The sequence below is a fragment of the Bubalus bubalis genome, chromosome 2 (genome assembly GCF_019923935.1).
Source record: "Bubalus bubalis isolate 160015118507 breed Murrah chromosome 2, NDDB_SH_1, whole genome shotgun sequence".
NCBI classification, from domain to species: domain Eukaryota; kingdom Metazoa; phylum Chordata; class Mammalia; order Artiodactyla; family Bovidae; genus Bubalus; species Bubalus bubalis.
The window spans coordinates 1,892,961-1,906,865 of NC_059158.1; the positions used below are offsets into that span (position 1 = coordinate 1,892,961).

At 57.5% G+C, this 13,905-nt stretch overlaps 1 protein-coding gene across 5 annotated transcripts in view; it reads right to left on the reverse strand.

Annotated features, from left to right (window-relative positions):
* Positions 1-372: 372 nt before the first annotated feature.
* The window catches only part of SLC22A23 (solute carrier family 22 member 23), a 126,813-nt gene continuing 113,280 nt past the window's right edge, over positions 373-13,905 (reverse strand). The window contains exons 6-11 of one of the 5 annotated variants that reach the window (XM_025264998.3): positions 13,008-13,110; positions 12,568-12,800; positions 10,473-10,505; positions 10,331-10,354; positions 9,236-9,359; positions 373-888 (exon numbers count right to left, since the gene is read on the reverse strand). In XM_025264998.3, coding sequence (XP_025120783.2) covers positions 531-888; positions 9,236-9,359; positions 10,331-10,354; positions 10,473-10,505; positions 12,568-12,800; positions 13,008-13,110 — 875 coding nt within the window. In that variant the 3' untranslated portion in view covers positions 373-530. Of the gene's footprint in view, positions 889-1,022; positions 1,196-9,235; positions 9,360-10,330; positions 10,355-10,472; positions 10,506-12,567; positions 12,801-13,007; positions 13,111-13,905 lie in introns of those variants that run through there. The other 4 variants (XM_044926554.2, XM_025265004.3, XM_044926560.2 and 1 more) reach the window with 4 other exon arrangements.

Consider the following 13,905-nt stretch of genomic DNA (forward strand, 5'->3'; position numbering starts at 1 on the left):
AGATGGTGATGCTTTTCCCCCGAAACAGCTTCCGGATCAAGTATAAAAGGATGATCTCCAAGTAGAGACGAAGCTGGTTTTAATGATATTGTGAGCTGCTTTTCCTTAACACAGAGCGGAAGCTCTTCCCTTACAGAAAAGACCTTTACAAACCATCACAGAGACTTGAGCAAAACCCTAACCATTCACATCTCAGTCGGAGCAAAGTGCAGCCGTGGGAATGCGCGGGGGCGGGGGGGGGCCCCCGGGGAGCCCCCGGGGAGCCGGGCTGCGCGGTCCCTGCGCACGCGCGTGTCCTTCCCGAGGAGGGGGCTCCGTTTTGAGATCAGTGAAGGGAAGGGAATAAAGTGCTTCTTGTAAAAATGACCAAAATAAATACAAACATTTCATGGCAGAAAAGAAAGTCTCCGAAGGATCGTCTGCTAGGTCCGCTCCCTCAGACGCGCGCGGTCCTCGAGAGTTTCGCAGGGTTCCCCCCCACCCTAGGGTCCCCAGCCTCGGCGGAGCGGGTCTCCCACGGCCGTGCCCGGCTACATGGGCCGCCCGCCGTTGGCTGTGGCACCGTCAGGCAGCCCGTCGCCCGCGGCAGCTGCGTCGTGCAGCCCCGAGTAGTCCTTGAGCTCGGCGTGGGTGGGCAGCAGCGGCTGTTCCCCGCGCCGGGGCGGCAGGAGGGGCTGGCGCGTGTAGTGCTCGCCGTCCGGGATGCTTTCGGGGAGACTCTGGCCCCGGCTCTCGGGCAGCAGCAGGAGGCAGATGATGCAGATAAGCGTGCAGCAGGCGAAGATGACGTGGTGCAGGAAGTAGCCCTTCTGGTTGTGCAGCTCGATGATGGGCGCCGTCAGCATACCGAAGCCCGCGCTGGCCAGCACCAGCCCCAGCCCGCCGCACCTGCGGGGCGCAGGGGTCAGCGGGGCGGGCCGGGCTCCACCCCTGCCCTGTCCCGTCCCGCGTCCACCCCCCGACCCCCGACCGCCCCCGTCAGCCCAGGTGGCTTCTCCGTTCACTTTCAAAGGTGACTCTATAATAAACACCAGCATAAGGAGGAAAACCAGCCTCACTTGCCGTACATGGTATAGGGTGTCGAGAAGCCAAGTGTTACTATCTTACGCTGTTGTCCAGAGGCTTGCTCTTCGCTTAGAAGAGAGGAGGGTGGCCACGGATTAATGAAGGCATTAAAAACACATCAAGAGGAAAGCTGCCAAGACAGTGAAGCATAAAGACCCCGTGCTCACCTCTTCTCACGCCCCCCCCCCCCCCCCCCCGAATCACAGCTGTCTGTGGAACAACCACTGATGAAAAGGACCAGAAACTGCCAAACAGACCCACAGCTAAAGATGTAGAGAAGGAGCCACGACAAGATGGGGAGGAGGGCTAGACGCACAGTGTAAAGTCTCATGACCCCCACTGGACCGCTGACCCACACACTGGGAATATGTTCCAGAGGATCTCCTGCAGAAGCGAGTTCTGAGCCCCAAGTCGGGCTCCCCAGCTTGGGGGTCCTGCACCAAGAAGAAACACACCTCAGCACAATAAAGGCTGTATATGACAAACCCAGGCCGCCCGGTGGAGCAGTGGGAAAGAATCTGCCTGCTAGCTAGTGCAGGAGACGCAGGTTTGATTCCCCTCCAGGGGAGATCCCCTGGAGGAGCAGATGGCAACCCACTCCAGTATTCTTGCCTGGGAAATCCCATGGACAGAGGAGCCTGGGGGACTACAGTCCATGGGGTCACAAAGAGCTGGACACGACTTAGTGATTGAGCAAGAGCATGATCACAGACCACAGCTAACATACTCGATGGTGAAAAGCAACAAGCGTTTCCTCTGCGGTCAGGAACGAGAACAAGCTGCGCACTCTCCCCATTTTTATTCAGTGTAGTTTTGAATAAAAGTCCTAGCCACAGCAGTCAGAGAAGAAGAATCCAAACTGGAAAGACGTGAAACTGTCACTGTTTGCAGATGACATGATACTATATAGAAAATCCTAAAGATGCCACCAGAAAACGAGCTCATCAGTGAATTCGGTCAAACTGCAAGATAAAAAATTAATAAACAAGTCTGTTGCATTTCTGTATGCTAACAAGAGACTCTCAGTGAGAGAAATTAAGGAAACAATCTCATTTGCCATCACATCAAAGAGAGTAAAATACTTACGAATCAACCTACCTAAGGAGGTAAAAGACTCGGACTCTGAAAACTATGATGCTGATGAAAGAAACAGAAAATGACAAAAACAAATGGAAATATACACTGTTTTTGGATTGGGAGAATTAATGTTCTTAAAATCACCACCACACAAGGCAATCTACAGATTCAGTGCAGTCCTTATCAGAATACCCATGACATTTCCCACAGAACTACAAGTATTTTAGAAACTTACAGAAACACAGAAGACCTCTAATAGCCAAAACAACCTTGAGAAAGAAGAACAGAGCTGGAGGAAGCAAGCTCCCTGACTCCAGACTACACTACAAAGCTACAGTAATCAGAGCAGCATGGTGCTGGCACAGAAATTGACCCACAGACTGACCGAGAATAGAAAGCCCAGAAATAAACCCACACCCTCATGGTCAGTTAGCCTGTGACAGAGGAGGCAAGAACGTGCAGTGGGGAAAAGACAGTCAAGGATCCTCTTCTGGAAGGTCCAAAGCAGACACTGTGCTGTGTGAACACTGGGACGCTGCAGATCAGATCACCCTGGTCCTCAGCAGGAGGGCCACTGGCCAAGTGAACGCAGCAGAGCGAACATGACGACCCTGCAAAGAGTGGCGTGACTGAGCCACCCGAAGATGGATAGACGAGAACCGGAAATAACTGGTCCTCACGCGTCTGGTCGCTCCCGGAAGCCAGAGGGCACGGCAGGGCCGTGTGCGGCGCTGGGGATACAGTGCGCGGCGGGGGCTCTGTGCAGCGCTGGGGATACAGGGCGCGGCAGGGCCATGTGCGGCGCTGGGGATACAGGGCGCAGCAGAGCCGTGTGCAGCGCTGGGGATACAGGGCGCGTTTCTCAGGCTCTGGACACCAGTGAGCCGTCATTTTCTCCAAAACCACCTGGGTGACCTTCCCGTGTCTGAGTGGGTGGTGCTGAGGGAGGTGGGCACACAGCCCCCAAGGGAGTCCTGTCCTGGTCAAGGAGCTGGGCTCCCATCAGAGTCCAGGTGAACTTGTCATGGTAAGGTATTAGGTTAGCGTGCATGCATGCTACGTCGCTTCAGTCGTGTCTGACTCTTTGTGACCCCATGGATGTAGCCTGCCAGGCTCCTCTCTCCATGGGATTCTCCAGGCCAGAATACTGGAGTGGGTAGACTTTCCCTTCTCCATGGGATCTTCCCAAACCAGGGACTGAACTCAGGTCTCCCACATTGCAGGTGGATTCTTGATCACTTGAGCTACCACTGGCAGGCGGGTTCTTTACCGCTAGCACCACCTGGGAGGTCTATCAAATGAAATGTATTTGATTTACGGTAGAACTTTGGACTCGTTTTTTAAAAGTGCCTCTGTGTCTACAAATGCATACATTTAAATGCAATACATATATGCATGCATCTGTACTATGCAATATGTCTTTACATATTTTTTCCCACAAAAGCCATTTTCTGTTGATTTCCTATCAAGGATCCCTTGAAATTAGTAAGATTGGGAACAGCTGTGTCAGAATCTGGTATTCCATTTTTGGCTCTTGTGTTTCAGAAATCTCAGTTCAGAGAATGGGATGATTACCGTGGTCGGTTCTGAGGCTCTACCCCGCCTGGCGAATGTTTCTGCTTTTCTCCAGCTTGTCACGAGAGGGCAGCACCTGCCCATGTTTAAGGAGTAGATTTACAGAGAAAGGACGACCCAGGTTCAATAGGCACTGGATATCTGTTTTACTAGTGATGATGTGATGGTGATGCATTAGTCGCTCAGTCGTGTCTGACTCTGCGACCCAAGGACTGTAGCCCACCAGGCTCCTCTGTCCATGGACATCTCCAGGCAAGAATACTGGAGTGGGTAGCCTTTCCCTTCCCCAGGGGAATCTTCCCCACCCAGGGATCAAACCCAGGTCTCCTGCATTGCAGGCAGATTCTTTAGCATCTGAGCCAAAGGGCCCTTATTTTTTGCTAGTAATAACACCAGATGTTCAAGCTGGTTTTAGAAAAGGCAGAGGAACCAGAGATCAAATTGCCAACATCCGCTGGATCATCGAAAAAGTAAGAGAGTTCCAGAAGACATCTATTTCTGCTTTATTGACTATGCCAAAGCCTTTGACTGTGCAGACCACAATAAACTGTGGAAAATTCTGAAAGTGATGGGAATACCAGATCACCTGACCTGCCTCTTGAGAAATTTGTATGCAGGTCAAGAAGCAACAGTTAGAACTGGACATGGAACAACAGACTGGTTCCAAATAGGAAAAGGAGTATGTCAAGGCTGTATATTGTCACCCTGCTTTTTTAACTTCTATGCAGAGTACATCATGAGAAACGCTGGGCTGGAGGAAGCACAATCTGGAATCAAGATTGCTGGGAGAAATATCAATAACCTCAGATATGCAGATGACACCACCCTTATGGCAGAAAGTGAAGAGGAACTAAAAAGCCTCTTGATGAAGGTGAAAGTGGAGAGTGAAAAAGTTGGCTTAAAGCGCAACATTCAGAAAACGAAGGTCATGGCATCTGGTCCCATCACTTCATGGGAAATACATGGGAAAACAGTGGAAACAGTGTCAGAATTTATTTTCTGGGGCTCCAAAATCACTGCAGATGGTGACTGTAGCCATGAAATTAAAAGATGCTTACTCCTTGGAAGAAAAGTTATGACCAACCTAGATAGCATGTTCAAAAGCAGAGACATTACTTTGCCAACAAAGGTCCATCTAGTCAAGGCTATGGTTTTTCCAGTGGTCATGTATGGATGCGAGAGTTGGACTGTGAAGAAAGCTGAGCGCCGAAGAATTGATGCTTTTGAACTGTGGTGTTGGAGAAGACTCTTGAGAGTCCCTTGGACTGCAAGGAGATCCAACCAGTCCATTCTGAAGGAGATCAGCCCTGGGATTTCTTTGGAAGGAATGATGCTAAAGCTGAAGCTCCAGTACTTTGGCCACCTCATGCGAAGAGTTGACTCCTTGGAAAAGACTCTGATGCTGGGAGGGATTGGGGGCGGGAGGAGAAGGGGACGACAGAGGATGAGATGGCTGGATGGCATCACTGACTCGATGGACGTGAGTCTGGGTGAACTCCGGGAGTTGGTGATGGACAGGGAGGCCTGGCGTGCTGCGATTCATGGGGTCGCAAAGAGTCGGACACGACTGAGCGACTGAACTGAACTGAACTGAATAACCTCTAAGTTACTCTAACGATAGAAAGGTAGGTGTGCAGGCAGATTTCTTACAAGTAGCAAGCTTGAACTAAGTATTCTGGGATCTTTTGGGGGGGGTGCAAAAAAAGATTAAAGAAAAAGAAAAAACAAAGAATCTTCAAATTATCCTTTTAAAGCCATGAACCCGGCATCTTGAACACAGAAAACAAACCTCCTGTTTTTCGCTTCCTCCATTGTGTTACTTTTCACTGCCTTTCTGTGAAGTCAGAGATGAACAAATATTCTTCCAATCTCTGCGTAAGTATCACTGCCAGAAATACTCAGGCAGGAATCACTGATAACACCACGTCCCTGGCATGAGACCCTCTGCATGCACTCTGTCTCCACCCCTCCCTGCAGATGGGGCCATCAGCATGAGTCTCTCGGGGCAGAGGGCAGAGGGCAGAGGTGAGCTCCGCCCACTTGCGGCAAAGGGCCCGAGTCTTGGGTCAGCCCCCCGGGGGAGCCTGTGCTACACACACTTGTATATAATGTAAGCGGCCGCTCCGCGTGTCTCATGTGCAGGCCGTCTTTGCCCCTCCCTGGTGCCCAGTCTTGAGGTGCGCCTGGAGCAGGGACGCGGCAGGTTCCATCCAGCGGGGGTGGTGGCCGGGGAGGAGCGGGTCCCAGAGGAAGATGCTGGGGGAGGGTGGGGTGAGCTCAGATGGAGGCAGGGCGCAGCCAGGCCCCGGCGCCCCCAGAGACTGTGAGGAGGTATAGGCAGGTGACGCTGCTCATCTCAGGTGAAGGAAACAAAAGCAAAAATAAACGGGACCTAATTAAACTGCCTGAAGTTAAAGGTTTTGCACAGTAATGGAAACCGTCAACAAAATGAAAAGCCAGCCTACCGAATGGGAGACAGTATCTGCAAGTGGTACGACCGATACGGAGTCAACATCCAAAATATACAAACAGCTGATACAACTGAACGCCAAAAACCAGAAGACCCTGACTGAAACGACGGCAGAAGAACTGAACATGCATGTTTCCCAAGAAGAAGTGCAGATGGCGACAGGCACAGGAAAAGGTGCTCTGCATCACCAGCCACCAGGGCAAAGCAGATCAGAACCACAGCGAGGCGCCGCTTCACACCCGTCAAGACGGCCACCATGGAAAAGAACACAACCCCCACGTCGACTAGGACGAGGAGAAGAGAGCCTTGGTGCGCTGCTGGCGGGGGCGTGAAGTGCTGCAGCCGCGCGGAGGCCACGGTGAGGTTTCTCAGCAACTAGCCCTGCAACTGCAACATGATCCAGATCCCACTTCTGGGTCCAAGGAAAGCCAAAAACACCAAGACCAGACATGCTCCTCAGTGTTCAGAGCCGCATTATTTACAGCAGCCAAAACAGGGAAGCGCCCCAAGTGTCCACGGACAGATCAAGAAGACGCAGCACACACAAGCGATGGAATATTAGCCATGAAAAACAACAAGACTGTGGCATTTGCAACGTGGATGGACTTGGAAGGTGTTATGCTCAGTGCAACAAGTCAGAGAAAGACAAATGCTGTATGGTATCACTTACAGGTGGAATCTAAAGACAATGAACTAGGGAATATAACAGAAAGGAAACAGACTCACAGATACGGGAAGGACTAGGTAGTGGTTCCCAGTAGGGGGAGAGCACGGAGGGGCATGACAGGGTGGGGATAAGAGGTACAAACCAGCCAGTGTAAAATAAGCACAGGATGTATTGTACAGCACGTGGAACAGAGCCAGTACTTTATAATTTACTTTTAAATTAATATACATGGTAACCTTCAAACACTGAGTCACTGCGCGGTGCCCCTGAAACTCACATTGTGTGTCGACTGTCCAAAAAGAAAAGCCCCACAGCCAGGCCCTGGTGCGCAGGCAGCCAGGAAATGCTGGGAGCTGAAGCGGCTTGTCCCCGCCGCCGGCGCCTGCCTCCTCCCCGTGCAGTTTCAGGGTGCCTGCCCGCAGCTTGCAGGTGACACGGGGCCTGTCACACCAAAGCCACCGCCGCCTCTTCACTAGCCAGATCCCCTAGTCCTGCTGAAGCCCAAGGGGCGGGGGCCTGCGGCGCCCGAGAAGCCCCTGCTGCACCTGGAGGCCCTCAAGCACACCTGTCACCCGTGGACGTGACAGCCGGTGCCCCGGAGCCTTCTGTCTGCCGCGCGATAGTCAGTCCCTGACCTTCGCTGCTCTGCTTGTTGAGAGGGTGTGTGTGTAACAGTGGTGGACAGAAGGCTAGTTCTGTACCAGCACACATGAAGCTTGCAGGCCCGAGCGGCCGCTCCCAGCTGCTCCAGGGTTCCCCTGTGAGATGGGGCAGGAAGCCCATTTCCTCCCAGCGGCTCAGGAACTGCCCCCAAGGGGACACGCCAGCAAGGGCCAGGGCGCGAGGTGTCCCGCGGGAAGCGTCCTCACCAGGAGACCCCTGACCTCACCTCCTTCCTCTGCAACTATAAACGCATCACCCAGGGTCAGTTAGGTATCCTGTCGGGGTAAGGTGACCCCGAGAACATTCGCTGAATTTCCGTCCCCAATAATCTTGCCAGGCCTGCCTCCGAGGAGAAGGATGACTGCGTTTCCTTCAGTTCAGCTTGTTCAGATCAGATCAGATCAGATCAGTCGCTCAGTCGTGTCCGACTCTTTGTGACCCCATGAATCGCAGCACACCAGGCCTCCCTGTCCATCACCAACTCCCGGACAGCAGAACCTAACCGTGATGAGTGCGGTCTGTTGACCGCCAGGGTGGAGGATGGCCCGCCCGGGAGGGACAACCACACACGTCTGACCGCACCTCCTGCCTCTGCAGGAGCCCTCCTGCTGGGCGCCTTTGTGAAGAGGGGACGTTTAACCCGCAGAGAGACACAGAGGGCTGCTCTCTGCCTGGAATAAGCTCCTGGCATCGTATTCCAGGATGGGGCAGCCTTCAGGCTTGGCGCGTGTGTGAGAACCCAGAAGGAGGAATCAGAGTGATGCCCACGGACCTGCCTGCCTCCACCCAGAGCCCAGGGGCAAGACAGTCTATCCCGCACACCCTGCCTTGAATGGGCTTGGCTTCACGTGTCTCCCACGTGGGAAAGGGAGGCTGGCAGGGTGTCGCGTGCTGGCGGCCTGGGCTCTTATCTCACGGCCGAATAACTGCCACGCTCACAATTACATTCAACAAAGTGCTCAGAAGGTTAATGACATTCACACACCAAGTTCAGGAGCTTGGCCGAAAGTCATCCCTTCACTGAACCCAAGTGACACCCTTGACAGCAGGGCACCCCTCCATGTTGCTACAGCCTCAGCACCGAAGCCCGTGCACGCGCCCCCCGCCCCCCAAGGAAAGGGCAGGTCCCCCGCCTTTTCAGAAAACAGGCCGCCACTCGGTCTTTGAGCGCAGCCTCTGCCGGGCAGGCACACGGGGGTGGGGTGGTTCCCAACAAGTATTTGTCAGACAAATTAGTGACGTAACCCGCTGGGCTTTCTCTCTCTGAGGCCTTTCTTTGGACTGGAGACACCAGCTTCTCAGCCAGCAGAAAACCAAGGCCCTTTCTACTCTCCTTTCTGAGACCAGCTTTTCCCTGAATCCTCCTAGGAGAGTGGGCAGCACTTGGCGGGGCTGAAGCCAGGCATATATCCAGGGACCCCGACACCCCTCCTTTACCAGGTCCTTTTGTGTGGCTTGTACCCCCAAAGCCCCGCTCCCCGTCCCTCCAGCCGCCTGGATGGGACCCAGGCTTCAGTTCTCCCCTGATTCGGGGATCCCTGGGGGTCAGGGTGGAACAGCAGTCCATCCCAAGTGGACGCCCAGTGCAGGCCGCACCTTGTCCAGAGACCCGGGCTAGAGCTGGTGGGTCATTCACCAGCTTTGCCAGGCAGTGCCCACCACAACCCCAGTGTCCTTGGAAGACCCCCCTGCCTGCCCCGTGGGCAGCCCACACGCACCTGATGACCGTGGGGGTGATCTCCGCACAGAAGAACACGCTGAGGCTCCCCACTGCGTGGGAGGCGAACATGCCCACGATGGAGAAGGTGATGGAGAACTTGTCCTTGACTTTGTCGCTCATTCCTGGGGGAGAACCGGGGCGGTGAGGGGCTGGAGGGCGCGGGGGACGGGCGGGGGGGAGGGGGCCTGATGGCGGTCTCCCCTCCTCCCCTCTGCCCGGGGTGAGGTGTAGACCCGGGAGACCTGCAGCGAGTCCAGGCGTGGGAGGTCAGAGCCCTCCTGGCAGGTTCCCCCGAGGCCCCGGGGGTCTGGAGAGCGGGGCCCAGGCTGACTCTGCCGGAAGCTGAGCACCAGAGCGACCGGCATGGACGGAGGCTGGGGGGCTCCCTGGCCGGGGGCTGCACCCTCCTGTCCGGTCTTCAGGGTCAACCCCAGAGAACGGTATCAGCTACGGAGAGCCTGGCCAGCCTGGCCTCAGGCATGACGAAGACGAGAGACAGGAGCCCCAAGCTTGATTTACGGGAACAGAAACTCAGATAACCCCGAGAGAGGAACCGGGGGCCTGGAGGGAACGTGCCGGACCGAGTCAGGCATCTTGGCCGTGGCTCGGGGTCTGACCTCACACCCAGGCGGCGTCAGGCGGGGGACGGCAGGCAAGCTGCTGGGGTCGGACGCGGGGTGCACCCCGTTCCCCATGAGGATGGTGGGGAGCCCCTGGGGCTCGGCTCGGTAGGCCGGGCTCGTGCGTGCGCGCAGCCGTGCTGCACGCAGGCGTGGCTCATGCGTGCGCGCAGCCGTGTCGCGTGCAGGGACAGCGGCCCGGCAGTCCCGCGGCCAGGGCGGCGGGCTCGCGGGGGTCACATGCAGGGTGGGCAGCTTCCCCTGGCGGCAGCCAGCCAGGCCTCCAGCGCTCCGGGGCTGCGTCCCCGAGGCCCTGCATCCCAGCAGGCATGGCTGGGCTGGGCCACGCTGCCGGCTACTGCCAGGGGAAGGGGCGAGGGCAGCGTGCAAGCTGGGTACAAACGGGAGGGGGGCAGCCAGGCTTTCTAGAGGCGGGAGGGACAGAGGACAAGTGTATGTGTGTGGTGTCCAACCTACGGCCAACTTCAGCTGCAACTCTTGGGGCGAAAGGGGAGGGGAGAGAGAGGAAAGGGAAACCACAGGTCCGTGAGTCGCTCTGAAAACGCCCTTCTGGTGCAATAAAAAGCGCAAAAGCCGCGCGCACCCGGGGCTCACCTGAGTCTGGATGCTGGCTGTATTTCCCGATCACTGGGCCGCGGAACCGCAGTGGAGGCGGATGAAGGCGGGCAGACAGGGGAGAAAGAGAGCAGGTCAGGGCGGCTGTTATGACCTCGTGTGTCCAGGGGCAGTGGGGCGGCCTCTCTGCCCACCTGCCAGGCCCACGTGGGCAGCACGGTTGATACGGCCAGAGAGTGGGAGGGACACGGTGCGGAGGTGGGCGAGGGCCCAGGACCTCCGAGTGGGCGTTCCACTAAACAGAGCGCCACCTGTTCAGCAGGGAGGTCTGGGGCCCCTCTGGCTCTGGGGCCTGAGGGGGGTGCGGCTCTGAGAGGAGGGGTCCAGCGCAGCACCCCTCACCCCCTCAAGCCTAAGGGTGACTCTCACTGTGTCCAAAGCTGCTCAGGTCCCTGCGGTCTGTGCTGGGGTACCAAGCTCAGGTTAGACCAGACAGCATCACTGTGCCCTCGAAGCCTGGTCCCCTGGGCACCCCGGCTCAGGGACCGAGGGGGTGGCTGTGAGCCTGGGGTGCCCCTTGCCTGCATGCCCACCCAATCCAGGGGTGCCGAGGAAGGCTCCCCCAAGGGCAACTTGGGAGGCCCCAGCAGGGGACGGACCCCATGTGGCCACAGCTGAAAATAAGATCAGTCTCCCAGCAAGATGCTGAACGCATGCAGACTTGCCCAAGTCGGAAAACTGAGTCCAACACTCTGTTGGACTGAGTCTAGAACTGCTCCGGAGTCCAACACTGGCTGTTCTAGAATCCAGTTTGCACAACAAGGCTGAGGAAGTCCTCAGTCTTTTCCTTCTCTTCCTTCTCTCCTGGACACGCGCTCTCGCCTGGATGTCACACAGGCCTGGGGCACCAGCAGGCGTCTGACTTTCTCGGCGGCTCTGGCCCAACTCCGACACCTCGGGAGGGAGGGGCGGCCATCAGAGGCATCTAGTCGCTGTGGCGCCCGAGTCCGTCGGGGGGACCGTCCTGGGTGGAGGGGGCTCGGGTGCCCGGCTCTTGCCTCGCTCCGGGTGGTCAGATACCCTGGGCCTCGTCCCCGCGTGGGAGCGGCTTCAGTTCACCGGGAGCCGCACTGAGTTTGACTCTTAGAGCCGAATGGGCTACACAGATGGTCTAGCTTTTCTTTACATTATTTTTAACATTTACTGAGAAGTTCTCTGGCCCCAAGAGCAGCTAATAAACTCGGGAACACAAACTGGAAAGCAGTATCCCAGGGCAAGGGCGTCCCCGAGTATTTATCTTTCCCTTGATTTCACACGAGAGAAAAGGCCTTTGTTCCTTCCCAGGTGATGATGGGTCACAAAGGGACAGTGTGGCCACCAGGGGGTCATGTCCACCAGGACTGCAGAGGCCCGGGGTGCCCGGGAGGCTCGGGGTCAGAGCAGGAGGAGGGGAGGCACCGGGAGGCTCAGGGTCAGGGCGGGAGGAGGGGAGACCCTGGGAGGCTCGGGGTCAGGGCGGGAGGAGGAGAGACCCCACACCCTTGGGACATTGGGGACGTTCGGGGTCAGGGCAGGAGGATAAGAGACCCCATACTCTTGGGGCAGTGAGGAGGCTCGGGGTCAGGCTGGGAGGAGGAGAAACTGCGGGAGACTTGGGGTCAGGGCGGGAGGAGGGGAGACCCAGGGAGGCTCGGGGTCATGGCAGGAGAAGAGACCCCACACCCCTGGGGCAGTGAGGAGGCTCGGGGTCAGGCTGGGAGGAGGAGAAACCGCGGGAGACTTGGGGTCAGGGCAGGAGGAGGGAAGACCCCACACCCTTGGACATTGGGGATGTTCCAGGTCAGGCTGGGAGGAGAAGAGACCCCATACTCTTGGGGCAGTGAGGAGGCTCGGGGTCAGGGTGGGAGGAGGAAAAACCCCTGGAGGCTTGGAGTCAGGGCGGGAGGAGGGGAGACCCGGGGAGGCTCGGGGTCAGGAGAAGAGACCCCACACCCTTGGGGCAGTGGCCGCGCGTTCTAAGGGAAACTCATCCGGCAGCTGCTCAGTGCAGGGGTTCTGGGAGGACAGCGGGGCCCCTGGGCGCCCCCACTGCCCCCGGCCCCGCCCACCGCCGCCCCCGGCCCCGCCCACTCACGGTTGAGCAGCCCAAGCTGCAGGAGCGAGGCCAGGGCGGTGAGGATCATGAAGAGCAGCAGGCCGCCCCGGCGGCCCAGGACACGCACCGCCAGGCACATGGCCAGGCAGGACGCCAGGGCGATGCCAGCCGCCGCGTAGTAGTCGGCGTAGAAGTCCTCGAGCAGCGGCACCTTCACCTCGTGGCCCATCATGCTGCGGGCGAAGCAGTGGTGGATCCCGAAGCCGGTCAGCCTGCGGGCACATGGCGCGTGGGCCAGGGGGTCCCGGGGGCGGGGCCGCCGCGCAGGGGTGCTCCCGGTGCGCCCCGCTTTCCCGAGGCTGGGGGTCTGTGTCCACCAGCACTGTTCCCTCCAGACGCCGATTCAGAAGCTCAGCCAGGCCTCTCGGCAGCTCCTGGGCACCCCGCCCACCGCCCGCCTGCCCAGCCCCGGCACTCACGAGTTCACACACAGCACCACTATGTTCTTCCACAGGTTCCGGGTCCCCACCACCTTCACGATGCAGACCTTCCTGGGCCTCCGGGAGAGCTCCTTCTCCAGCTCTGCGGGAAAAGGCCCATGAGCCACACTCGCCAGGCCGGCGGGCAGGGGCCCCACTGACGGCCGGGGGTGAACTGGGGCATCAGGAGCAGAGTGGTTTCTGCTAAGGCGTGGAGGGCCTGGCTCTTGGGGAAGAACACTGACTTTGCAGGTGCAGCTGCCACGGGGCTGCAGGGAAGCAGGCCTTTCCCAGAGCTGGCAGGATGCACGAAGCAGCCACCCAAGTGGGCTCTGTCTGCAGGGGCTGCTGGGGGCACGGAGGCCCTGCTTAGGCTCTGGCAGGGGTTCTCCTCCTTGCGAAGTCTGATTGGTCTGCGTCTCCCTCTGCTCAGGGACTGGGAGACGCCCGCACTGCCCTGGTCCCCAGGCCACCCCTGTGGGCACAACAAGCTGGGCAGGTACAGTGCCCGCATCTTAGAAAGAAAGTGACCAAATGGACAAGGAGATCCAACCAGTCCATCCTAAAGGAGATCAGTCCTGAAAAATTCATTGGAAGGACTGATGCTGAAGCTGAAACTCCAATACTTTGGCCACCTGACACGAAGAGCTGACTCACTGGAAAAGACCCTGATGCTGGGAAAGATGGAAGGCAGGAGGAGAAGGGGGACAGAGGACGAGATGATTGGATGGCATCACCGACTCGATGGACACGAGTGTGAGCAAGCTCCGGGAGATAGCGATGGACAGGGAGGCCTGGTGTGCTGCAGTCCATGGGGTCACAAAGAGTCCGACACGACTGAGTGACTGAACAACCACAGACGCCCTTTTCAGGGGCCAGAAAAGGAAAAGGAGACTTA